The following is a 26,644-nucleotide window of genomic DNA, read 5'->3' as shown; positions in this document are numbered from 1 at the left end:
ATAATAAAAGACGAGTGCTTTGGGTTGCACACAGAATGAAGGGACCAGACTGATGATACATCTAGAAATTAACTCTTCCTGTGAGAAGGAAGGATTAGAGCATCTAAAAAGGAAAATGCTCAGAGCGTGTTCCCAGATGGATGGGGGGTGGGGGGGGAGGAGGAAGAGAGACACATGCAAGGGGAAGCCATTTGAACTTTGAACTGGTTACTTACTGGATTGGGGAGGGGAGGGGAACATCAGAGAGATGGTTTGATTCCAGCCCTGAGATTTGTTACTAGGATTAAATGTCTATTAAATGTTTTATTGTTCAAGGCTCAGGATTCATCACCTTTATGAGTAAATATGATTGAGCATCTAATCCCTTCATGTGCCTTTTCTTATTTAATCTTCCAACACTGTAAACCAGGAGATAGATTGGTTCTCGTTTTACTGAAGCTTAGAAGGGACAAGTAAACTTGCCTTTACTTTAGCAGAGCAAGAGCTCAAACGTCTACCTCACCACGAGATCTGTGCTCTTAGCCTCTCTCTGTGCCCTGGCCACTCTGCTAGGTGATGGTAATACAGAGAGGCACAGCTCCTGTCCGTTAGGGGTTTTAATTTAGTGCTGGATTGTCATTGCTCTGAGGACTCTGGGAGGTTACTTGGTTTTAAAGGTTATATAGCCTCTGACATCTGAGAGTCAGACTCAAAGTGCCTGCCCAGTAAGACCTGCAGAGTCATACTCACACCAAACACTCTTTTCCATCTGTCCAGCCATTATAAAATGGCTTCTATAGTTATTTCTTACACAGATTTTCCCCTAAAACAGACACTACCCATTCTCATTTGTTTTTCACAATCATAATTATGTTAACTCTTCATTGCTGATACTTTTATTTGTGGCATATAGCTTGAATAATACCCATGTTTCCATGGTAGTATTCAGCAGTATTAAAATTCTCAATTAAGTTTTTGATGGTGATAAACCAATCATTTGAATAACATTCAAGTAGCTAATACGTAATTCTTTGGACATGGTGAATGCCCCGGAAGAGCAGGGGTAAGGCTCAGCTGAATTGGGAAGGTAGGAAGGGGAGGAAAGGAGGGCTTGCTTGTCAGGGTTGCTTGCTGATTAGAGTGAAGATAAGGAAACTTTCCCATCTGCCTCTCTGGTGTCCCTGATTTTAGAGGGAGCACCCTTCTTTCTCCCCTTTGGAGGAAGCTAGTCCTGGAGGCTCTATTCCAGTCCTCCATTATCCCTCAGCTGGAATTGACAGGGCGGGAGTGAGCTGCAGGGGCTTGCCTTTGACATTCTCAGCCCCTCCTGCATGGGAATCTCATGGACTCCTAGTACCCCTCCTCACTCTACATCCCACTTTGCTCCCCTCTGCCATGCTTTCTGCCTTCCTCTCTTCACTGCTCATCATGGCCTGCATCCTTTGACTTCCTGAATGCAAACTCTATTCTGACTGAAGGTGCTCTTTCCATGATGAGCACCTTCCAAGGAGCACCTGGCTGCCTCCATCAGGCAGGGTAGTGAGGCAGATACAGCCTGGAAGGCAATGAGAGGAAGTCCCTTCCTAGGAGGTACTGAGCCTGAGGGCTTTCTTGATCCATGGTAATTTTAAGCACCTTTAATGTCCTCAATTCCTATTATGTTAACAAATGACAAGACAGTCGCCATCCAGGGTCACTTCTTTAAAGATATATATATGGCTAATATGCAAAGGTCTCCTCCAAAGTTCGATCAGGAGACCAGGAGTTTGATAGCTTGCTATGACATGCGCTGAACACCAGGGGGTGGCACAGAACAAAGGAAGGCCCCAGCTGGCAGCCAGCAGCCAGGGAAGGGAGGCCCTGGCAGGCAGCCAAAAGGCCCCCATCAGCCCTGATCACCAGCCAGGCCTAGGGACCATACCCATACACAAATTTTGTGCACCAGGCCTCTAGTGTACACACACACACACACACACACACACACACACACACACACACACACTTTTCATTGATTTCAGAGAGGAAGGGAGGAGAGAGAGATAGAAACATCAGTGATAAGAGAGAACCATTGATCGGCTGCCTCCTGCATGCCCCTTACTGGGGATTAAGTCCACAACCTGGGCATGTGCCTGTGACCTCCTGGTTCATAGGCTGATGCTCAACCACTTAGCCACACTGGTTGGGCAGGATCACTTCTTTTTGATAACCTTTATGCTCAGCATGGTCAACAAGCAATTTCTGGAACCTTGAATACCAGGCTAAAGGATAAAAGTCTCACACTTTATGACTAGTGGGAAGCTATTGAAAGATTTTGAACAGACGAAATAGGTGAAGGTGTGAGGTATTTTGGTGCCAGAGGGGGGCCTGGATTGGAGTGGGAAGATACTAGGAGCCACAATCTTGGTGTGGCCACAGAGCATGAACTCGGTGAGGCAAGATTAGGTTTGAGAGCATTTATGAAAAAAATCACTGGAAATGGTTGCCCATTTTGTTATAGAAAACAGGGAGGTGTCAAGTGTGAATACGAAACTGTCTTTTCCAAAATATCCTGGCATTGAAATATCTGACCAGAGTGGGGACTTGTTAAAAACACACATTATCTGGCCCTATCTCATATTTTTTTATTCAGAATCTGTGGGGAAGGTGGTACCTCTGTTTAAAAAAACAAAACAAAACAAAAAACACAACACCCAGGGATTCTTAAGCATTCTAAAGTTTGAGAGACTTAAGAAGTCCCAACCTTTGTGGTGAAAAGTAGGGGGACACAGTCAACAGGCACCAAGGCACTGCAAGAGGAAGTTCTCCCAGGGAGGTGCCAAGGACAAGACAAGTCCTAGTCACCCCAGCTCCACTGTGTTGGGAAGAGTCACAAGTGTATGGCTGGGAGTAGAGGGGCCCAAGGGCAGGAGGCAGCTAAAAAAATTTGGGGTCTTTTGGTCTCTTAGCCAGTTTGCACCCAGCGTAGCATCTGTCGGGCAAAGGGATCATAGTTCACAGTAAAAGGAGAGTCTATAGACCTGCTAATGAGTTTCAGCAGAGCCCTATCAGAAAAATGATGGCTTCTCCCCCCATAGCAGGACATTTATTTTGATCATACTTGTTCCAAAGAGGGGACAGAAAATGAATTACTGGTAATTGGGCATTTCAAGTGGCGCCTGCCTGCTCTGCGGTGGCACTGGCAGTGTGAGCCTTTCCCCTCCAGCACTAACGCTCAGTGTGCTGTGCGAAGAGACGGGAATAATGACTTGATGGACTGCCCTGGGTACTCTATTACATGGTGTGAGCCTGAACCTTTAACAAAACAAAGTGAGTGGAAGACACCTGATGGTGTGTAAACTCTCCTCCATTGGCCTCAGGAAAAATGGCTTTCTAAACAGCGAGAGGCTGGGGGCTGGGAGGGAGGAGCTGTGAGGGAGGAGTCCTTCCATTTATGTTAAACAAGGAAACGTATTGTTGTTTTACCATAGATCGAATTATAGCACAATCGATTTCAAATAAGATGATTGATCAGAGAGCCAGATGAGTGAATCAGAGAGTTGGGATTCCGATTCCACTATTGTTTGCAAAACATTTCCATTTCCTTTCATGGTTTCTGCCCTTTATCACACAGGAAATTCTCAGATCAGATTGGTTGATCTCATTCACTTGTTTATTCAGCAAATGCTCTCTGAGACCATAGCAGTGACCCAAACAAAGCCCTGCCCACCTGGGGCTTACGCAGGAGGTAGAGAGAAGACACCACCACAAACATGTAACAGGGTGTATAGTGACAGCCAGTGCAGCAGAGACCTGGCTGGATAGCCACAGGATGTGTTTTTGGAGGATTTTCCAGGTGCATGAAATGGGACCCACATTGTTCTTGAGACTCAAATGAGCTGCCTGTGTTCATGAACATGGGAGATGGCTAGAGCAGAAAAAGGGGGTAAGAAGTTTGGAGAAATTGGCTAGGTCCATGCCACAATTTAGTGGTGCTCTAGGGACCCAAGGCACTTTTATATATAAGTAGAGCTTACATACCAACTTAAAACTTTGTTCTAAGGGTGGTTATCTCTAAGTGCAGGGGTCTAACTGGGCTGGGAGATGCTTGGGTCTCCTCTGAAACTAAGATCCTATTGTCCTGACTGGTGTGGCTCAGTTGATTGGGCATTGTCCCATATACCATGTATTCCCTGGTCAAAGCACATGTCCTGGTTGCAGGCTCAATCAATGATAGGGGTGTGTGTAGGAGGCAGCCGATCCATGTTTGCTCTCACATCGGTGTTTCTCTCTCTCCCCCCGCTCTTCCTTCCTTTCTCTCTCTCTAAAAAAAATAAATAAATAAAATAAATCAATTTTAAAAATCTTTTAAAAACAAATAAAACTAAGATTCTATTAATTTAGGAGAATAAAAAATAAATAAAAGTTCTGGGATAGGAGGCAGCTAGATCCCTTGATGTTCTCCCATTCCCTCAGCTGCATTCATGGCCACTGTTCAGGAAATAATCAGTACTGTGGTTCTCTTCAAAAGGACTTTTTCTCTTCTCCTTAGCCGCTAGAAAGGACTGTCTCTTCCTCTGAAAAGTATTGTCTTGATTGTATGCTGGTTGAAATAAACACAATTAGATGAGAAAGAAAGGGGGTGTTTAGGGAATTATGCATAATGGTTGTTAGATTGGCTCCCAAATCCGGTTTAGGATGTGAGTGTCTCTCTTGGAAAAAGGATGTTCTGGGAAAGGAGTAATTTCTGTTTGAAAAGTTGGGGCACAAGAATGCAGGCAGAGGTTTACAAGTTGCTTACAAGACTGCCTGTCTGCTGGAGCAGTGAGGAGTCCCACACTTACCCTGGCTATTGTTCCCAGTGACAATGTGAAGGTCAGACCTCTTGATGAATGGGTGGCACAACTTCTCCCAAGACAGTCGGGTAGTAGCCTCAACCATATTTGCACTTGACTGTTCATAGTTATAAACATTCATTGAGTATCTCCTGCATGGCTGCTGGGGGCAGGGGCAGGATAAAAGAATGTGAGAACCCCAAACACTGGCAGGAACTACCTACCTGCCAAGAGGGGCAGTGGAGAGGGTGGAGATGGAGAGAGAGAACTTGGAATGCAGACTGTGAGAGATGCTAAGTTAGAGTTACCGATAGGAGTGTGGAGCTGTAGACATTCACCCCCAAGTTGTGTGTTAGGGGATGAGTTTGAGTTGAGTAGAGTTCAACATGTCTTAAGCAAAGCACACTCTGTGCTGAGTACCATGTTGTGTTTGGAAATCACAGGGGGTCAAAGGCTAGTGGGAGAGACAGGCCCATGGGCAATAATTGTGGTTTGGATAGAATCAGAAATGAGTGATCGGACCACGGCCTGGGTGGGTTATGAAAGGGGAAAGGCTTTCTCAAACTAGAGATTTTGCTGGCACCGGTTTGGCTCAGTGGATAGAGCATTGTCCTGCGGACTGAAAGGTCCCAAGTTCGATTCCGGTCAAGGGCATGTATCTCTGGGCTCATTTCCTCCTTCCTTCCTACTCAAGTCATGCTGGTCTTTCTAATTCGGAGCTTAACTCCTATTCGCTCTCACATCTCAGCTCAACCGTACTTCAGAGAGGCCTTCCCTACCCCCCAGTTAGGAGCCCCTGACTGTTGGCACTTTTTCACCATTGCAATTAATGATGGATTGTGTGACTTTGGGTCTAGTGCTTGTTGCTTACCAGTTTATAGCTGAGTTTCTGGAGTGAGGGCCACACCTGCCTTGTTGAACACTGTACTCGGACTGTCCTTGTGCTCAGGTGTAGGGCACAGTGAGAGTAATAAATATGTTTGAATGTGTGAATCTTCATATCCACATGTGTTTCTCTGCTTCCTGAAGAGTCCTTACACAAAAACAAAAAGATTAAAAAAAAACTTCTGTATTGGGAACACTTAAATAACAACTCAAAGCTGTCAACAGGTGTAATTCTTTACTATTCTGATTACAGTTGGTAATTGGATATTTAAACTTATATTGTAGATGAGAGAGTTAAACAGGGCTAGCTAATAAGAGGTGCCTTGATAGGTACCTACACTTCGGTTGGTCCAGCGTTTGGTTAGAAATACAATGTATTCTTCAACCAGGGGTGGTCAGAGTCTGGGTGTCCAGAGTCTGGGTGGTCAGAGTCTGAGGGCTGTGCAGATTTCCAGGGCTGCACATTAATTTATGGTGTGTAATGTAATCGCCAGGCACTTTTCAGAGATGCCTTTCTCTGCTGCCCATTCTGTGTGGGAGGCTGGATTGTACTCCCAGGGTTGTGGTCATGGAATCAGGGTTAAGAGAGCATGTGGTCCAAATGTGTGCATCAAAATATGCTGGCTCTAAATGAACTGATACAGAACAGCCAGAAATTGACATGTTACACAATAACTCATATATCAATTGTGCTTATCTATCCTTGGGTACTTTTTTGGTGTCTGTGTATTACTGAAATAATTTTGTTCACTTCCTCAGTCACTTGCTTTTTTGTCTATTAAATTGTTTTCCATGCAGTTCCTGAATCTCATTAAGGTTGCCCAGGTTTCCCCACAGCTTCAGTGCTAATGGCCGGAGTTGGATGAAGCAGAGGCAATGTAACATCACAGAGCAATCAAAGTTATGTTTAAACTAAGTGAAAGCCTCTCAAATGGGAAGTAAATAGATTTTTAAGTGGTTAAGGTAGAGCTAATTAAGTTAACTGTCACTAACTGAAAATAAATCGAAGCAAGAGAACTTAAACAGGAAACAAATTGCTTTTTAATAAAGTTTAAAAGTTGTAAAATCACTCCCAGCGAGTAAAAAAGCTCACCATTTCCAAACTAGTAGATGAAAAACATTCTTCTTTACCCAGTGTGCTTTAGAATAACCGATTTTATTAAAGCTAGAGCTAAAAACATGAAATGCAATAAAATAAAATTCATGAAAACAGTGTGAGACAAGCAAGTGGCACTTAACTGTGCAAAGCTAAATTAAGAAAGAAATCATTATCTGAAAATCTGTCATAAATTCTGAAGCCTTCATGAACGGCTGCAAGACAGCTCTTTTGTATATAAAAATTATCCCCACGCTTCAATTCATTCTAAAAAGGGGATTAATAAAAGTTTAGATATGCATATACATTATAAAACTGTGTGATGGGAAATTTTGTGACTTGAACTATTTATCCTTGACCTTGCATGCTGATGCTCCTCCTCCCCTTCATAATAGAGAATTGTGGAGCCAAATTGTTGCAAGTCAAGTAAAAATACACTCTCCTGGTCTTTCTGCTGTTGAAATTTCACCGAACATAATGCTAAGGAAGCACAGGCTCTTCTTTCTTCCAAGAAAGGAACATTTAGAGCTCCTTTCAATGCTGCCTTTCAGGGTTTGCAGAAGGTGAAAATACAGTTCATTTACTACTGCGAAAAAAAGGAAAAGTTTTTGCAGATGTGCCTCCAAAATCTCTGCATCCAATGTTTAAAGGCATTTAAAAAACAAAAACAAAAACTTTTCCTTCATTTTAATGGATAATTACCTGACCTCTGGCTTCATTAAGTGGTTGTTTGTTAAACCACTTAACAAACACGTTATTATATTCACATGTTCATTGCTCTGAACCAATATCATCTTTTTTCTTTTAATTTTTATTGTTGAAAGTATTACATAAGTTCCCTTTTCCCCCCATTGACCTCTCCTACCCTGACTACCGCCCCTCCTCCCCCCCGGTCTTCACCACCCTATTGTCTGTGTTCATGGGTTATGCATATACACATATGAGTTCATTGGTTGATCTCTCCCCCTCCCCTCCCTGCCTTCTCTCTGAGGTTTGACAGACTGTTCCATGTTTCTCTGTGTTCATCAGTTTATGTTATTCAATACCATCTTGTTGTGCGCTTGGTGACACTGTCACTGAAGACATTGAAGGCTTTGTACTTTGCACAGTTGCAGGCATTCATTTATCTCAGGTGCCAGAGCGGGTGACGCCAAAGGCTGGATTCTGCAGAGCAGAAACTCCTATGCCTGCAGCCATGAAATGATTTTATCTATCTGCTTGCCATAGGCTTGGAAATCTGTAGAAGAACCAGAGGAATGGATTAAAATACCCTTTTAAACAGGCCTAGTTCATCTGTCATTTTCCCAAAAGTCCTTTTAAAATCTCAGAAGGCTAATTCATCATTAATCAAATGTTCAGTTAAAGTGTAGTAAGTATAGTAGGAGTAGAGTGGGCTCAGTTGAGTTTGGGCTGGATATGAAACAGGTGTGTCTGCACGAGCTGATTTCATAGTAGCTGCCTGATTTACTGAGTGTCAACTTCTCAGAAACAGAAAATGAACTGCTTCCTTTCTCCCACATTCTTGTTGGGCCACTTGAGCAAATGCAAAAGGGAGGTTAAAGGCTTTGGTCCTCCCTACATTTCAATATTTATAAGGGGTTTCCACTCACCTTGTGAAGTACCCCTCAACACAACATATTTTCTCACTTCCTCAGCACCCCCTCACTCATGTCTCTACTGCGGCAGCCACCTCTGTTCCAGCTTCTCCAAACACTGAGGAAAACGTCTTGAATCATTTGGTCTTAAGTCTGGAAGAGTATGGAGTCGCCACTGCTTCCCAAGAGAATCATAGATACTAAACGCCTTAAGGCTGCAAAGACCTTATTTATTTGGTTGGTCAGTTGGTTGGTTGATGTTGAGTGGGGGAGAGAGGTGGAAAGAAGCCAGAGAGGCAGTTGTCCTGGTGATTAGCTATCTTGAGCATCTCTCCAGTTGGAAACCAACTGCTCTGGACTTTACTTCCAAGATTGGGCGAGTCCAGGAGCACAGGGAGGCAGCATGTTTGTAATTGGTTGCCACTGCTGTGCCTATTTTTATGGTAGAGAGAAAGCCAAGGAACTGCCCTGACTTGATAATTTATGTGGTTGGAATAAAGGTAGAGAGGGCGTTAAACTGTGCCTGATGGTCTTTGTAGCTTGTTTTTAAAAAGGAATTAAGGTTGAGAAAACTGAAAAAGTAATGAGGTGATATTCTGGAGATAGAAAAGGAGGAGCTGAATTTAGTTAAGGGTGGGGCTGTTGGATTGCCAATGGCTGTGATGAAATCCCTGGTGATTGAACATTTCCACCTGGACTGCTTGCTGCCTTCTGATTGGGATGGGGACTCTAGGACGTTAGCAGTTGTAAATGCTGTCACATGTCTTTCCTTCTGCCCCAAAGTCATTGTTTCTGTCTTACTCCTCTGATCAGGTGTTGGACTGGATTGAAAACCATGGTGAGGCCTTCCTCAGCAAACACACAGGAGTTGGGAAGTCCCTGCATCGAGCCCGAGCCCTGCAGAAGCGGCATGATGACTTTGAAGAGGTGGCTCAGGTAAGATGCTGAGCACAGTTGTAGGTGTGTGTGTGTGTGTGTGTGTGTGTGTGTGTGTGTGTGTGTGGAGCTGGGTGAGAGAGACCAAGCCTGTGACTTTGGTTTCTAGGGAGGCATGTTGGTTGATAGCCTATGGCTTCTGGGCTGCCGTTCTGCCTGATGCAAGGAGAGCTTTGTCTGCTCTTGGGGCCCTACATGAGTGGTAAATAGGCCCTCAGTTCACAGTCTTCAAAGAAAATCATTCTGTGGCATGATATGTAAATGCCACACCTACAAGGTACTGATGGCAGGAAGGAATGAAGTTAGGACCATCAAGAGCCCAAAACCACCCTTGTGGTTGTCACTGCAGTCAAGTGGAGCTAAAAATCAGTGGCCGCTCAGTTTCTAAAGCTGTGTGCCTTCCAAGACCTAGAGAGGAAGAGATGGCACCTGGTCACCTCGCCGTGCACCAAGACTGAATGTGCCCACAGAAAGTGCCTTTTATCACTGGCACAGTATTTAGTCTGTAATTTGCACAATATTCAGCCTTTTAGCTGAGCTGCATACCTGTTCCAAAAAAAAGGGCACTGCTTTCTAATTTGCCCAGAGAGGCTGTATGAGAGACCTTAACTGCTTGTCTCAATGGTGGAGTGATATAAGAGGGCTTTTGTTCTGAGGCTCCACCCCCAAGACTTTATTTTAACTCCCTTGTAGTTCTCTTCTGGGAAAATTCCAAGTGGATCCTCACAATCTCCATCTTCCAGATGAAATGCGTGGTCAGGTGTGATCGGTTGCAGGGGAAAATAAGACTTCAGAATCAGGGAGGGAAGGGGCAGCTGGGAAGGGAATCAGTGTGGGACAGAGGGATGGGTGCTTGGGAGCAGTACGGATCACAAAGCTGGGTTTCCACATCACAGCTGACCCAGGGCTGGTGCCGATCCCACCATGTGGCCACTCCTGAGTGTGGGCAGCATGCTGGGCATTATGCAAAGCCCCATCCCTTACCCAGGGAGGCCACCAGCCCCAAACAGATATAGCCTGTGGTGCAAAAGGAGAGGGCCAAGAACCGAAGGAATCTTCTGGAGCACAGGAAAGCAGTGGGAGCATACCCATCTTGAGGGGAGCTGCAAGTGTATGCTGAAAAGTGGGAGGCCCGGCAGGAGCCAGAAAGATCGTATCAGCAGCGACGTAGACCTGGTGCATGAAGGTAGATGAGACCCAACCTGCGGAATGAAGTCTCACAGTTGTGCACTGCTGGTGGGAATGTAAAATGGTGCAGCCACTGTGAAACTAAAATAAACCAAACATAGAATTATCTGTGATTCAATAATCCCACTTCTGGGTATATACCCAAAAGAATTAAAAGGTGGGAAGTGATGCCCGAACTGGTTTGGCTCAGTGGATAGATTGTCGGCCTGCAGACTCAAGGATCCCAGGTTCGATTCCAGTCAAGGACATACACCTTGGTTGCGGGCACATGCCCAGTAGAGAGTGTGCAGGAGGCAGTTTCTCTCTCATAGATGTTTCTAACTCTCTATCCCTCTCCCTTCCTCTCTGTAAAGAATTAATAAAATATATTTTTTTTAAATAAAAATAAAAGGTGGGGAGTGAAAAGCATTTGTATACCCATTTTCATAGTAGTGTTATTCACAGTAGCCAAAAGTATTCTAGTGTCCATTGATGGATGAATAGATAAACCAAATGTGATATATATAATGGAATATTATTCAGCCTTAAAGAAGGATCCTACAACATGGGTGAACTTGAGTATAATATGCTATGTTGAATAAGTCAGTCACAAAAGGATAAATATTGTATGAGTCCAGTTATGTGAAGTAGTCAAATTTATTGAATAGTCAAGCTCATTGAGACAGAAGGTAGGATGCCAGTTGCCTTCTGGATGCCTTTCTAGTCTGTCATGGGGCAAAGAATGGGAGAGAACTGGCAGAAAAGGAATGGGGAGTTATTATTTAATAGGCACAGACTTTCAGTTTTGCAAAATAAAGACTTCTGCGGCTAGATGGTAGTGATGGTTGCACAACAATGTGAATCTACTTAATGCCACTGTACTTGACAAGCTTTGTATTATATATATTTTATCACCTCCACTGGCCACCTCCACCACAAAAAGAAGCCTCGTAGCTACACAAGGACCTTCTTCAGAACTAGCTGGACTATGCCAGTGTAGTATAGACACAGGGCCAGTGTGCCTTTGTGGACAAGATGTAGCACAGATCCAAAATATCTGGGTGGCCAGGCATTCTGGGTGTCTCTCCATCTGCTAGGGGCAAAGGATGGGAGAAGGCCATTGGGACTCGCTGTCTGCTGAGAATGGGGTGTGGAACCTGGGCTAATCCTTTGGAATGGAGCCATTCCAGAGCTTTGAGGCTCTTAGCTTTTGGCTGTCTTGTGTGTTGGCCTCTCTTCACTTAGGGAGGACATCCTCAGAGCCACTCCAGCCATGACCCAGCCCATCCCTTCTGCTCCCTTCCTGCTGCAGCCTCAGAGGTAATGACAACCTTGGTTACATACAGGATCATAAAGGAGCTATCATTTATGTTTTTGTGTTGTTATTTTTTACCACCAAGCATGTCTGGCAGCCACCCCTACGTTAACCCCATTTCTCCCAATTGCCCCTTTGCCTTCTCACTGGGGCCTGATATGCCTTTCACATGAGACAATGCCTTTCACGTAGTACTAGACACTCATTAACTTACATTCATGCTAGAGAAAGAATGGACACACTTTTTAAAGTTTTTGTTTCCATTATGTATTTTATATCCCACCAGTCCTGACTGACAGATGGTATTGGCCTTGTTTATGGAAGAGACACTAAGACTCAGGAAGTTCTCAGTGTGCTCAGGTCATCTGGCTTGGTAGGGGTTCTACTGGGATTCAAACCCAGGTCTGTCTGACTCCACAGTCATGTTCTTACCTAACTCCATGCTGTCCCTCTTTTTGAGGTATAGGAACTGGGTATAAATTCGTTTCTGAGTACCCGTTTGCTCATGAAAAATGCAGAGCAAAAAGCAAGAATGGGAGAGGGGGCTGCTGTGGCCATCCCATTCGACATGCATTACAATAAGTAATCTCTTAGTATAACGCACTTCTCTCTGCCTCTGGTTCTGATAAGACAGTGAGAAAGCAGAAAGGGTTCTACCTTCCCCAAGGCTCTGCTTTTAGGAGGAATATTTGCTCTGGGAAGAGGAATAGCAGCTGTGGAAAACCTAAGCCAGGGGCCATGAGGTGGCTGCACTGTGATGTTTGTAGGGCTCTAGAGATGGGCGAGTACTGGAGTCTATAAATCTATCCTGTGTTGTTCCCACTCGTTGGGAGGGAGTGGGCAGTGGGGCTGCCCAGCATTTTGGAATTGGCAGTCCACTTGGGAAGAACAATTATGACCACAGCAAAGGCAGATAACCATTGGTAGCTGCCTGCCTCCACCCTGCCTTGTTCTGGGCATGTGATCATCATGCTCAGGTGGTGAGGAAGGGGGAGATCCAGGCAGGAAAGGGTGCTCTCTTTCTCTCTGACTTCTGTTCTCAGTCAGGTAAGCACCTCTGGAGGAGAGGAGTGGATCTAACTAGGAATTGGATAATTCTTGAGTTAGTCAGAGATCAGTGACACTAAGTGATGGTGGAGAAGCTTGTTTCTTGTTGTTTTTGGAGTGCTGGTATGAGATATGGTCATGAAGGGTGTCACGTGGTGTGAAGTAGAAGGCTGGGGCATCACTCCTCAGTGGTCCTGTGGAGGATCATGGTTTAGTGAAGGAACCGCTTTCCGCCTTCTGATTCTATGATTATTTGATCCCAGGCTGACATGAGAAAGGAACGCTGAGCTCCCATTCTCTGTTTTCAGGTTTTAAAAAATGGACTTGAATCAAAGCAGGAAGAGCTGTAGGCATGTGTTTCTGCTCCTGGAAATTTCCCTCTGCAAGAAGGACCAGCCCTCGGGCAGAGATGCTATGCAGGGGGAGGGCAAGGTATAGGAGAGAGCCATGGAACACATCCGTCTCCACTCTGAGACAGATGGGGCAAGATGCACCCGTGATTCTCACCATTGGTTACCCTTTAGGGTAAAGACATTTAAGGCAGTTATTAAAATAAATATAAATGGTAGCTGTGAAGAATAAATGTAGCAATCCATTATCTCTCGTTAAACTTTAACTTAAATTTTGTGCTTATTAGCTCTTGAACACCTGTCATTTGAAGGAAATGAATTAAGTACTTATGAGTCCTCAGTTCATCCTGTAGAGGGCACTCTCTGAATAGCCTACAAGAAGCTGAAGGGCAGGAAGAGAGGACCAGTCACACAATAAGCTGACCGAGGAAGCTCCTGACTGGCAGGTGGTGAGGGTCCAGGCCAGGGGATGCACCCAAGGTCTGTCTCTGGGTCTTTCTTCATCCAAGTTACTGAGGTTTTCTGTGCTCGAATAGAAGATCTTGGCACCAGTGGGAACCCCTCCTGGTTCTGCTAAATACTTGACTCAAGTTGTCCATAAACTCATCAAATGATATGGGTAAAAGGTAACTTACTATATTACTATATTTCTGTATACATTTTTGGCATGTTAGGCATCATCAGGAGTACAAACAAGTATAAGATGAAGTTGCTGCCTACAGTAGCATAGCTGTCAGGGGAGAGATGTGCTCCTATCTGCCCAGGAGGTAGAATGGGATCCCATACTGTTCCTTTTCCCCAAGATATTTGCTGTGACTTAGAGGGAAAGCACTCCGGGGCCTGTGGATGAGAGAGCCGCTAGGCATTCTCTATTAGTGGTCTGATTTATCACCTCATTATCTGAAATGCCAGACTTTCTGTAAGCCAGCTTAGTCAAAAATTACCAAGCATTTACATTCAAATATATATTATCCAATGTCTCAAATCCCAATTAAGCAGCTAAGCATAGTAAGTAGCATTAGTGTAACATTTTTTTTGGAATAAAACAGGCCATTTAAAGAAAAGATGTTTAAGAAATATAAAAACATAGTCACGAATAAGTACTTCATTCAATAACCTCTGGTTAGTTATTTCTCTATCTGAACCTAGCTTTTTTCCTCAAACTTGACAAGAACACACATAAAATTTTTTTTTTTCATTCTGACTCTTGGGGTCAAAATAGGCAAAAATGGAAGGAAAACATTTGGCAATCCAGTGCATACACCTGCCTCGGGGGTGGCGTGGTGACCTTTGGAATAAGTTGCGTCTTCCTTTTCATGCCCGAGACCACTTATAGCAGCTGCAAACGCAAGCAGAAGGAAAAGAGCCTAAATAGATGCTTTTTCACACTCCAGCTTCTTTGAGGGGATGAAAGTCTCTTAAGCAGGATAAAAAAATATAGTGAGGAAGGAAGCCAGGAATATGCAGAGAAATTAATGTCATCAAGTGGGCAAGTGGAGGTATGTGAAACACAGAAAAACGAAGGGCAGTCTTCGCCTTTGGATCTTGTGCAGCACTGTTCCCGCAGATGGCTTTCGGACAGCCCCTCTGCGGACACAGGCAGACATTGTTTCCCATCATGGTAACTCCAAACCATGGTTTTGATGTGGAAAATTGAGAGGGAGTCAGAGCCAATATCCAAGATATTATAGAGAGCTTGCCGAGCACCTTGTACCACGACCATGAATTGGCTGCTTCTCAGAAGATTCTCAAATCCAGTGTGTGAAATGAACGGCACACTCAGGAATTATTTGGGACTGCATTCCTTATGACTTTGAAGTTCTGGGTAGCCAAAAGAAAGATCTGAAAGCACAGGTGGTGTTTTTATGTCTTGTTTCATGTGATGGCAATGACTATCAAAAGAAGGGAGGCTTTGAGAACAAGTGGCTGCCGACACTGATGGCGTTTTAAAATGTTTTTTCTGGACTGTGTCCTACAGAACTAGGACAATGAACTTCTGACAAGGGACAGAGTGCATCCTATAAAGATCGGAGAGGATCTGATTTGGCAGAAAACCTGTTGACCTATCTAGGAGGATTTAGGGAATTTTGAAGTGGAATGAGGAAATTATCCCAGTAAAGCCACAACCAGCTGTGTGAGGCACCAGGTGACTTAAAAAGCACTTTGCGTCAATTCCCTTAGATCCATGGTCAGCAAACTCATTAGTCAACAGAGCCAAATACCAAACTGTACAACGATTGAAATTTCTTTTGAGAGCCAAATTTTAAACTTAAACTTCTGATGCCACTTCTTCAAAATAGAAGTGGTATTTTGTGAAAGAGCCACACTCAAGGGGCCAAAGAGCTGCATGTGGCTCGAGAGCCTCAGTTTGCCAACCATTGCCTTAGATCATCACCCTGGCTTTAAATGAAATGCCAAGAATATAGATTGCAAACAATATTTATAGCCTCTCTTATATCAACAAAAGGCATGTGTAACAGGTAAGATATTTTAACACAAGAAGATAAGTATAATATAGAGCTCATAAGTAGAAATGAAGTGGTAATAGAAGAGTATGTTTTGTCTAAAGGACTCTAATAGGAGGGTGAAAGTACATCATAAAGGCTCACATCCATGTGAGAGCTACAGACCTGAGGTTATTGAAAGATATGGAGAAATAATAGAGATGAAAGGAGAGCAAAACAGAAGCTCTGGTATTTACTGGAGAAGACTGTTGTCTGTTCCGTCAGATGGAGGATATGGAAGATGAGAATGTGATTTCAGTTCTGGGTCAAGGAAAAACATGGTGGTGATGAGAGTTCTCAAATTTTCATGGCATCTCCTATAAATTTTGTGACACTGTAAATAAAATAAGCCGCTAAGAGCAAAAGGTTCTACATGGTAGAGAGGGAATCATTGTAGCAAAGCCTGAGTGTAGGTTGTCTCTCAAGAACCTTGACACTTCATTGAAAGGGTTTAGATATCACTCTCAGAGCAAAAGGGAATATTAAAGGCTTTTGAGTAGTAAGATAAAGTAAAATGTAACCTGTAAACCAGAAGGATAAGAATTTCTCTATATACTGGCTATTTAGATCACATGTAGAATATTGTGCCTAATTCTAGAAAATATATTTTCAAAAGGATCTTGACAAACCATCCTGTGATTATTGGAAAGTTGCCAAGATAGTGAAGTTGAGCCACTGGATATGTTCAGTTCTGAATAAATAATTTTTTAAAATATATTTCATTGATTTTTTACAGAGAGGAAGGGAGAGAGATAGAGAGCTAGAAACGTCGATGAGAGAGAAACATCGACCAGCTGCCTCTTGCACACCCCCCACTGGGGATGTGCCCGCAACCAATGTACATGCCCTTGACTGGAATCGAACCTGGGACCTTTCAGTCCGCAGACCGATGCTCTACCACTGAGCCAAACCAGTTTTGGCTGAATAAATAATTTTTTAAATTGTAGGCAGGGGAGTGGGTTTGAGAGTTGACAGCTGCCTGTAGAAGAGATACGTTTGGAAGGTATATCGTGAGCCAATTTTTAGCTTATTTTAGGTATCACGTCTAACCCACAATTGCTTTTTGAAATGTGTAGCCATGTAATGTGATTCTTATCACAGGAGGTTTCTCCAGTAGAGGCAACCCCTTTTTCCTTAGAATATAAACTTCTGCACGTCTTTTCCATCTTAAAAACAGAGAAAGAAAAAAGAAACCAAGACTAACTTTTTGGGGCCCCGTTTTCCTGTTTCTCCTTCTTTTCATAGATCAAGTTCTCAAGACCTCTACTTCCTTACCTCCTGGATGCCCTTGACCCCTGCCACTTGCCTTCTGTTTCCTCTGGCTAACCAAGGTTAATCTTTTTTTTTTTTTTTTTAAATCAATCTTTATTGTTCATATTATTATACAGGTTCCTCATTTCTTCCCCCCTCCACCAGGTTCCCACCCCACCTCTGCCCCCTCCCCATCCCCCATTGTCCTCATCCATAGGTGCACAGTTTATGTTCAGTCTCTTCCTCCCTCCCTTTCCCCGATAGTAAATCCCTTTTCAGATAGTAAATCTGTTACTTAGCATTTTATCATATCAATAATACCTCCACATGCCCAATGATACACTTCACACAAAAGACATTTTCAAATAGGTCAACCAGCCTCATCCAGGCCCCACCCAAGGCACTCACAGATCAACACCCCAGCGCTATACTAACTCAACACATCCAGATCTAAGCCTTCATCACTTGATTCAGCAGACCCTCAAGTTCCCGCAAAAGTTTCCAGCCATGACTGAGAGGCAGCCGTGGGCAGGTACAGGCGAGGAGCGAGCTGTTTCGGGCCTGGCTGCTCCGGGCCTGGCCTCTGTTGCTCTGGTTCGTTCCACAACCAGCTGCTCCGGGTCTGGTCACTGCTGCTCCCGACCTAGTTGCTCTGGACTTGGCTGTTGCTGCTACAGGCCTGGCCGCACCCGACCCGGCTGCTCTGGGCCCGGTTGCTCCGGTCCCGGCCGCTCCGGGCCTGGCCGCTCCCAGCCCGGCAGCCGCTGCTCCGGGCCTGGCCGCACCAGACCCGGCTGCTCCGGGCCTGGCCGCTCCCAGCCTGGCAGCCGCTGCTCCGGGCCTGGCCGCACCAGACCCGGCTGCTCCGGGCCTGGCCGCTCCCAGCCTGGCAGCCGCTGCTCCTGGCCTGGCCGCACCAGACCCGGCTGCTCCGGGCCTGGCCGCTCCCAGCCTGGCAGCCGCTGCTCTGGGCCTGGCCGCACCAGACCCGGCTGCTCCGGGCCTGGCCGCTCTCAGCCTGGCAGCTGTTGCTCTGGGCCTGGCCGCTCCTATCCTGGCAGCCGCTGCTCCAGGCCTGGCCACACCAGACCCAGCTGCTCCGGGCCTGGCCGCTCCCAGCCTGGCAGCCGCTGCTCCGGGCCTGGCCGCACCCGACCCGGCTGCTCTGAGCCTGGCCGCTCCCAGCCTGGATGCTCCGTGCTTGGCTACTGCTGTTCTGGGCCTGGCTGCTCCCAACCCGGCTGCTCTGGGCCCGGCTTCTCCGGGCCCAGCCACTCTGTGTCTGGGTGTTCCTGGACTGGCCACCCTCGGCTTGGCCGCCTCTGCCTCAGGCCTGGCTGCCACTGCCCCAGGTCTGGCTGCTCCAGTGCTGGCCGTTGATGCTCTTGTTCTGGCTGCTGCTGCTCTGGGGCCTGGCCACTGCTGCTCCGGGCCCAGCTGCCACTGCCTTGTGCCTGGCCACTCTAGGCCTGGTCGCCGCTGTTCCAACATTCTGTCCCTTTTTTCTCCTCTTTTTTTTCTTTTTTTTAAAAAAAAAACAAAACGCATTTATGTTGCAATGTTGGCTGGTGCGTTGAGTTCTGACTTAGTCTTTGATTTTTCAAGATCTTCTTTGTATTCTTTCTTAAGTAATTTTACTATCATTTGCTCTCACTTGATTTCTTCACATTGAGAACTTCTTTGGTTTCTTCCTCCTTGTCCTGGGAGCTCAGCAGGTTGGCCTGTGGCACCCCTTTGTTCTCCACGGGCTCCCGCACTGCTCCAGCCTGTTGCCGGGGTCGGCGCCGCCCAGGAAGCAGCCCCCGTCCTTGGCTCCGTTGCCCGTGCTCAGCAGTCGAAGGCTCAGGGGCACCCCCGCCCCCCTGGGGGCCCCGTCGCCTGGCTCCAGCCGGCTGGCCGGTGTCCGGCAGGGGCTCCTGCTCCTCGTCGCGTTCCTCCAGTCTGGAGCTTTCTTTCTCCCTCCCACTAGGGGAGTCCAGGATCAGAGTCAACAGACTGTCCTCTGCGCACAGTGTGCGCGACTCCGGGGGCTCGGCCTTTCGCCGCGCTCCCAGGACTCCACCTCACAGCTCCACCTCACAGCTCCGTCTCCCCCTGCCCGAGCCTGGGTCCCTAGGGACTGGCCCAGACCTGGAGTTCGGGGCGGTCTGGACTGAGGCTCAGAGCTGCCGCCGGAGGCTTTGTTTCTTCCGGCTAGGGTAATCCAGCATCAGAGTCAACATTCAGTCCTCTGCGCGCCATGTGCGCGCGACTCCGGGGGCCCCGCCTTTCGCCGTCCCCCGGGATTGTCTCCCCCTGCCGGAGCCTGGGTCCCCAGGGTCTGGCCCATAACTTGGGGCTCAGCGCTGCCGGTTCGGGGGTTCAGCCCAGGCTGGGGGTTCTATTTCCTTCCTGCTAGGGAACGCCGGGCAGCACCCAGCCCTCTCCTTCTCTCCGGCTGCGACCTCTCCGCGCTCGTGTGCGTGCGAGCACGCCGCATGTCTCTGTACCTTAGGCTTTTTTTCAGCTCCTCTGATTTTCCTTCTGGTTTTCTCCCTCCTTCCTATTGTAGAGTTTTCAGTCAGTCGACTACCTGTGGCTCTGGGCAATGTCCACTCTACATTTTAGTTGTATTCCCTTGAAATTGTTGTGAGCTGCTGCGGCTAGGTGTATACCCGAGCAGCCATCTTGGATCCTCCCCAAGGTTAATCTTATCCACGTCTCCACCTGATCCATTGTGTTGTTAAATCCAAAGGACACTTTTCAGATATTAATTGGTCTTTCCGAAGCAGTTGACCCTGGTGACCAGCTCTTCTTTTTATTAAGTTCTCTTCTACCAAGACTTCCATGATACCATGCTCTTGATTTCTTATGTCTTTCTGTGTGGTCCTTCTGACATCCTTCTCCCTTTCTCCTCCAATCTTCTCCTATCACTTTACACTGCCAGCATGGTTTTATATTCTTTCCCAGGCTGATGGCTCCCATATCTGTGTGTCGTCTCTGATCTTACCCCTGAGCTCCCTGTTCATAAACCCCTTGGCTTTCTGGATACCCCCACTTAGATTTCTCAGAGGGTTCTCAAACCCAGTATGTCCAAAACTTATTTTCTTTTCTTCCACCCCTTCCCAGTGAGTTCTTTCTCTTGTATTCCCTATGCCAGTGAAGGACACCAACTATGTATTCAGTTGCTCCAGCCAGAAACTTGGGAGTAATTCTTGATTCCCTTCTTGCTCTCACCCTCATGAGTCCACCCCAAAGTCCTACAGATACTACCTTCTAATATGTTCCTTTCCCTCTATCTCCACTATCACAGCCTTAGATCAGACTCTGATTTTCCTCTTGCTTGGATTATCATAATAGCTTCCTGTTTTCCCTGACTCCAGTCATGGTCTCCTTAGTAAATCCATCCCACAGATGGCTTCCCACCTGGATAAAGTTCAAACTCTTGATATCACATACCTTTAATGATCTGGCGACTGCCTTCTCCGGTTTTACTTTTTACTTCTCCTATGCTCCCCTTACCCCCCTTACAGGCCAGCTGTCCCAGAGGTGACCTGAGCATGCCATGCTCTCAAGTGTCAGTGCTAGCTCCTCTGTAACCCTTCCCACCTATTTAACTCTGTCCACTCCTAACCAACTTCTATTCATCTCTTTTTAAAATATATTTTTTATTAATTTCAGAGAGGAAAGGAGAGGGAGAGAAAGATAAAAACATCAATGATGAGAGAGAATCATTGATTGGATGCCTCCTGTATTATGCCCACTAGGGACTGAGCCCACAACCCAGGCATGTGCCCTTGACTGGAATCGAACCTAGGACCCATTAGTCCGCAGGCTGACAATCTATCCACTAAACCAAACCAGCTAGGGCTCTATTCATCTTTAAACATTCATCTCAAGTATCACCTCTTCCAGGAAGCCTTCAGTGGCTTCCATGGTTTGGATTGATTGCCAATTTTCTAGGTTACATCCCTATCAGGGTAGTAATTATTACATGGTGTCATCAATTGTATGCTAACCTCACTACTCAACTGGACTGTTACCTTTCTTAGAGCCGGAATTTATTTTTGTTAGTCTTTTTATCCAAGTTTCTAGAATGATGAGCCCACAGGTGATTAGCATTTGAAAAATAAAGGAATGAATGGTATAGAGGGGATTCCTTTGTTGAGTGTATTTCAGGATAGATGATCTCTACACTCCCTTCCAGATCTGAAAACAATAAATGGAGGAGAGATGGATATTCCTAAAAGCACTGGCCCCAGAATCATATTGTATAACCTGGGACCTAACTGAGAGCTATCCTGATAGAACTAGAGACTGCACTGCAGGAGAGTTAGCCTAGACAGCTCCAGCCCAGGATCTGGCCCTAGGCAAGAGGCATCTTAGAGTCAAAATTTGAGTGAGTTCTTTGACTCTTCTGTATTTTTTAATAAATAAATAAATAAATAAATAAATAAATAAATAAATAAATAAAACTAATTGCCGAAACTGGTTTGGCTCAGTGGTAGAGTGTCGGTCTGCAGACTGAGGGGTCCCAGGTTCGATTCCGGTCAAGGGCATGTACATCGGTTGCGGGCACATCCCCAGTGGGGGGTGTGCAGGAGGCAGCTGGTCGATGCTTCTCTCTCATCGACGTTTCTAGCTCTCTATCTCTCTCCCTTCCTTCTCTCTGTAAAATATCAATAAAATATATTTTAAAAAAAACAAAAAACCCACAGTATCTGTTAGGTACACGAGGCCAGGGGAGGGTGTGGGGGGAAGGGGGGGAAGGTTAATCCTCTCCCTCTGGTGGCTGAAGTGTGGTGTTCTTGTTCCCTTTCAGAAATCCTCCTTTGTTAAGGTGAATAAGATTGGCTTTTTAAAAAGGAATCTTAAAGGCAATAACAAAACAAAAAAGTAAATTAAGAAAAGGAGCATGTTGATTTTATGTTCAGTATATTGATTTTGAGTCCAAGACAACTCATTTAGTCATGCTATTTATCCAATAGGCCACATTCATTGATAGGCTCTTTTCCTTCTCCCTGCAAGGGAGACCCTAATAACAGCAATAATGATAACAGTAGCAATAACACTTACTGAGTACTTTCTATTCTTATGTTAACTCAATTCTCATAACATCCCATGAGTTACATATTTCTAATTCTCACTTACAGATAAGGAATCTGAGGCAAAAAGGTTGGAGAGCTAACTTGATTTGGCAGAACAAGTAAGTGCAGAGCTGGGATTCTAACCCAGTAGTCTGGCTCCAGAGCCCAGGCTCTCAACCACCTTGCCATAGAGTCCCTTAACTCACGAGAACTTTGGATGTCTCTAGGATCAGGCCAGAACTAGTGTGATCTTTCTAAGTGTGGATCTGGGTAATCCCTCAGACAGCTACATGTTAGCACAATGGCCACAGGGCCACTAAGTGACACCCCTTCCCCTCTTCTGTTGGAGACTTCCCTTGGTATACTCAGGGGTCACCTTCATGAATCTTTATGACAGCTTTTTAATCCAAAAGATCCATGTGACTCCAGGAGCCTTTACCTTCCTCTCCCTGTCCTCTCGCTCATCTGAAACATAAGGACCCACAGTTGGTGACACTTGGCTCTGCTCTCTGCTGGATCTTGGCCTATTTAACAATTAATTTGGCCAATATCTTGCCTGAGTCTTCTTTCCATTTCCTAGCACAAAATGGTAGACTACACTTGGCCAGCCCAGCACATTATTTTTGTCTCTTTTCTTTTACCTTTTGCTGAGACCAGATTATCATTAACGAAACCTCATAATTTCCAAATACATTCCCCTGGATAGCTCCACAGCCTATTTGAGACATTCCCCTCAGACATTCTGACCATATTAGGCATATGGTCTACAGTCAGTCTGGTCTTTCTTTTTATTGGCCTGAGGTTTGTGACAGTCACTTAGTTTCCCTGAGCTTCAGGTCCACTCTAAAATGGAGATAGTGACACCTGTGCTGAAGGGTGATATGAGGATTATAAATAACATATAGAACAGGCCTAATAGGGATTTTGGTTTATTGGAGGTGCCTGATGAATGGGCTCTGTGGCAGCAGAGGTAACCGTGGTAATGGTGATGGAGTAATTCTAAGCATCTTGCCCTGCAGGCTAGGCTATCAAGTCTGCTACCATCTCTCAAGACACAGCTTGGTGTGGTCTGTTTATATGTTGGAAAGAGTGGGCCTGTCTGAGATGGGTCGTATGCCAAGAGGACAGATCAGTTACAGGTTCTGATAAGCGTGGCCCTCAGGTTGAGCATTATGGGAGAGGTGGTCAGCACCAAACAAAGGCAACAGAGTAATGCTTTGTCCTACCCGGAGGAGAGTGGTTGGGGGTACCTAGCTCTGGGCATCCAAGAACCGATGTGTTCACAGAGCCAAGGAGAGGGTAGTTTGCCTTGGGAAGGCTCTTAACAGATCGCAGGGCTCTAGCCACTGGGCTGCCAATCAGGGCCAGGGTTGCTGGGACACCAGGGAAGAAAAGGCTGGCTCTTAGGGATGGGACAGGAATCTGGTTAGCAAACATGGGCAGCAGGGCAGGGTTGGATTGGCTGCCCATGGGAACTGAACTGGAGCTGGGCCTGCCGTGGAGCCCCAGGGAAAGGAGAAGGAGGGAGAGAGCCTGGACACCGAGTGAGAGCGCTCTCCCTCCTAAAGGACTCGACTCAGCAGGCCTCCTCAGAGGGTACAGCTGTCTGACCACTAGCTTCACAGAGTGACAACGTACTTACAGTGAGAATGCCTGCAGATGGGAAGAATAAAGCTACTTTCGGAGGGAGAGCATTGGCATGGTTGATAAAGGAATCAGGGAAGCTGTTGCAGAGAAAAGCTTTCTCGTCGGCCCAGTATTGATTCTGAAAGCAAACCATCGATTACCATGTCTTCCAATAATTAGTTTCCACACAGGTCAACCTGCCCCGATTGAGAGAAGCCAAATCGACTTCCCATCTCTTCCCTCCTTCTCTCATTTCTGTGACACATTAGGAGCTGGATGGCGCGGGCGTGTGCTGTGCTGTGGAAGCCAGCACTGTCTCAGCTGAAGCAAGAGGGAGCATGTGATAGATGTTCATGCATGGGAATGTATGCAGATTCCACAATGAAAATATTTATCCAGGATAGGAATGTTTTGAGAAATATCTGCAAGGTTTTAAACCTGTGCTGTAAAGGAAAACAAGAACAAGTAATAATAACTGCCATTTATTTTGTATATACCTTTAGAAGAAATATCTCTTTTAATTCTTGAAATACCTCTACAGTGTAGGTTTCAATATTATCCTCACTTTTTAGATGAAAAGTCAGTCCTAGAGAGGATCATTCAAGTGCAGGAAGCAAGATTTGAACCCAGGCAGTCTGACCCAAGAGCCCACGCTTCTAGCTCACATACATTCCAGAGTAATGGGGAAACGCAGAGCTTATTCAACTCTCGTTTCTATTTTTTTCCAAATGAAGTTTCTTTTTCAAAATTTCAATTATAAAACTATGCACATCAATATAGAAGTGCAGATGAGCAAAAAACCCCAAAATAATCCACCCACTCAGCTGTTGGTGTAACAGTTGCCAATGCTTTCCAGATATTTCTCAATATGTATATGTCTATTATTCACCAGCTTTTTCACTTAATGATATATCCATGGTACTAGAGATATATCTACAATGCTAGTTATTTTTGCTTGTGAAGTCTTTAGAATTCTTACTCTCTTGTCCGATTCTAGTAACTTATAGGCTATTAAAAGGAAGTGCTATCATAAGTGGGTAAGAAGAAGCAAAATACGTATTGCAAACAGGGTTGGGTTGAAGCCGAGCATTCAGGATCTTTTCCCAAGAGAAAGCTTCAGAAAATGGGAGAGCACAGTGACCTCCCAAGCCTTTCCAGTTCCCCCCTAATAAGAGACCTCTGGGCCCCTCAAACTGGCTCACGTTGGACATGGTGGTGGTGAGCACTTCAAAACAGTAACTTTTGGAGCCTCTTTTCTCCTCTTCTTCCTACCTTCTTCCTTCTCTCCTTGTCCTCCTCTTTTTTCTTCATGTCTGTCCCATCTTCTCCTGGAATAGGGCTCTGGTCAGGTTCCAGGCTGCAGCGCTTAGCTCTGGTCCAGGTGAGGTCTCAGGTAGGCAGTGAGTTCCAGGACCCCTACGGGCTCCTGAGCAAGTGCCCCTTGCTGTGACATTCAAGATGATGACACCAACCAGGAGTGCCCGGGCTGCAAGGCAAGGCCGCTGAGGACTTGTGGGTAGATGAGGCAGCCGGGACAGGTGATGAGTAAACCAGCACTTAAGAGCCTGAGTGGAAGGGCTTCAGGCTGTAGGTTATACAAATGGAAAAACAAGCGCAAATCGCCAACAAGAACAACCCACCAAGCAGATTATGTGTCCTTTTTTCCTCTGCCAATGAGCAACTGGAGGCATTTTCATGGACCAATTTTGTTTGGAATAAATTTTTAACAGGAGGAAAGCTCCCTGCCAAATTCTGACAGGAACAAACCACCGCATCTGATTCATTCCACCTGGAAAGCCAGGGAGGTCCAGGGCAGAGGGAGCTGAGCTCTTGCAGCCTCCTGCAGGACCAGGCGATGCCCAGGATTCAGCAGGATGGACGTCTTTATTCACCTTAGGAGGCACAAGGCAAATGCCCAGTCAGCCTGGGTTTCCGTAGAGACTAGTGCAGCCATCCTACTACATTACAGGAGCTGACAGCACCAAGTAGTGGCAGCCTCAGCTGTAATTACATATCTCTACGGTGTTTCAGGCTGTGGGCTATTTTGTACAATATATCTGAGCCTCAATGAGCCAAATATGGATTGAACTGTCTCTGGTGGACTTCAGTCCATCACATGCCTAGAATTTGAAAATAACAGGCAGGGACAGGGACATTTAGTCACGTTAAAAGGGGAACTGAGTCCATGGTGATGGACACATTTTCTTCTTCACGAGGCTTGGACTCTGCCTAAATCATGGACTCTTTCATGTCTTGAATGTCAGGCTCATTTGCTTAAAAAAAAACTACAGCTGAAGGAGAGAGGGTTATCTGGATGCAAACCTTGGGTCTGGCTCACGTGTCGTAGCTGTCACTCTGGTAAGAGTTTTACAAGTTTGTAAAGTTAGAAAGGTTTGAAGTTTACACCAAGAAATCAGATTCCATCCTGGCTTCAGGCAGCCAGGTGATCTGGCCCCAGAGGACTTTGGCACGGGGTAATCTCCTGGATTGCCTCTTTCCTTACCCTATGTGTCACATGAAGGCCACGTCTACAATTAGTGCCATAATCTCATCAACAAAGCTGGAGTTACAGGTCCTCCCTGCCCTCTTCCTTGTGGGAGGTGAGAAGATGCAGGGACTGGAACACCTGGGTGGGAAGCCCCGAGCGACTCCAGCTGAATGCACAGGTCACCTGACCTCACCAACCTCCTTTCTGCATCTGTAAAATGGGGAAACTGTTTACTCCATCATAGTTGAGGTAGGCATCCAAAAGACAATGCACTTAAAAGCACTTTTAAGTCTACAGCACGGAGCAAATGTAAATTGTCATCATTATTATTCAGGGCATATAGTAACAGTGGATGAGGTCATGTCTGGAACACGGTCAGAAAAGAGGAACTGAAGATTTTAGAAAAGATTGATGACATTGCACCATACAGGGTACTTCCCAAGAGAGAGAATGTGCTGACCAGTCTCTCAGTTTAACTGAACTCTTCATGCCCCAGACTTCTTAGGCTGTTTGAGGGCCAGATTCCCA

At 45.8% G+C, this 26,644-nt stretch overlaps 1 protein-coding gene across 27 annotated transcripts in view; it reads left to right on the top strand.

Moving 5' to 3' along the window:
• KALRN (kalirin RhoGEF kinase) overlaps window positions 1–26,644 on the top strand; it is a 650,068-nt gene that overhangs the window by 299,007 nt on the left and 324,417 nt on the right. For all 27 annotated transcript variants that reach the window (XM_084871483.1, XM_084871457.1, XM_084871488.1 and 24 more), the window contains exon 10: window positions 9,180–9,302. In XM_084871483.1, the coding sequence (XP_084727609.1) occupies window positions 9,180–9,302 (123 nt within the window). The remainder of the gene's footprint in view (window positions 1–9,179; window positions 9,303–26,644) is intronic.

This window comes from Pipistrellus hanaki, assembly GCF_964339955.1.
Source record: "Pipistrellus hanaki genome assembly, chromosome: 2".
Taxonomy (NCBI): domain Eukaryota; kingdom Metazoa; phylum Chordata; class Mammalia; order Chiroptera; family Vespertilionidae; genus Pipistrellus; species Pipistrellus hanaki.
This window is presented reverse-complemented; position numbering and strand designations above follow the sequence as displayed.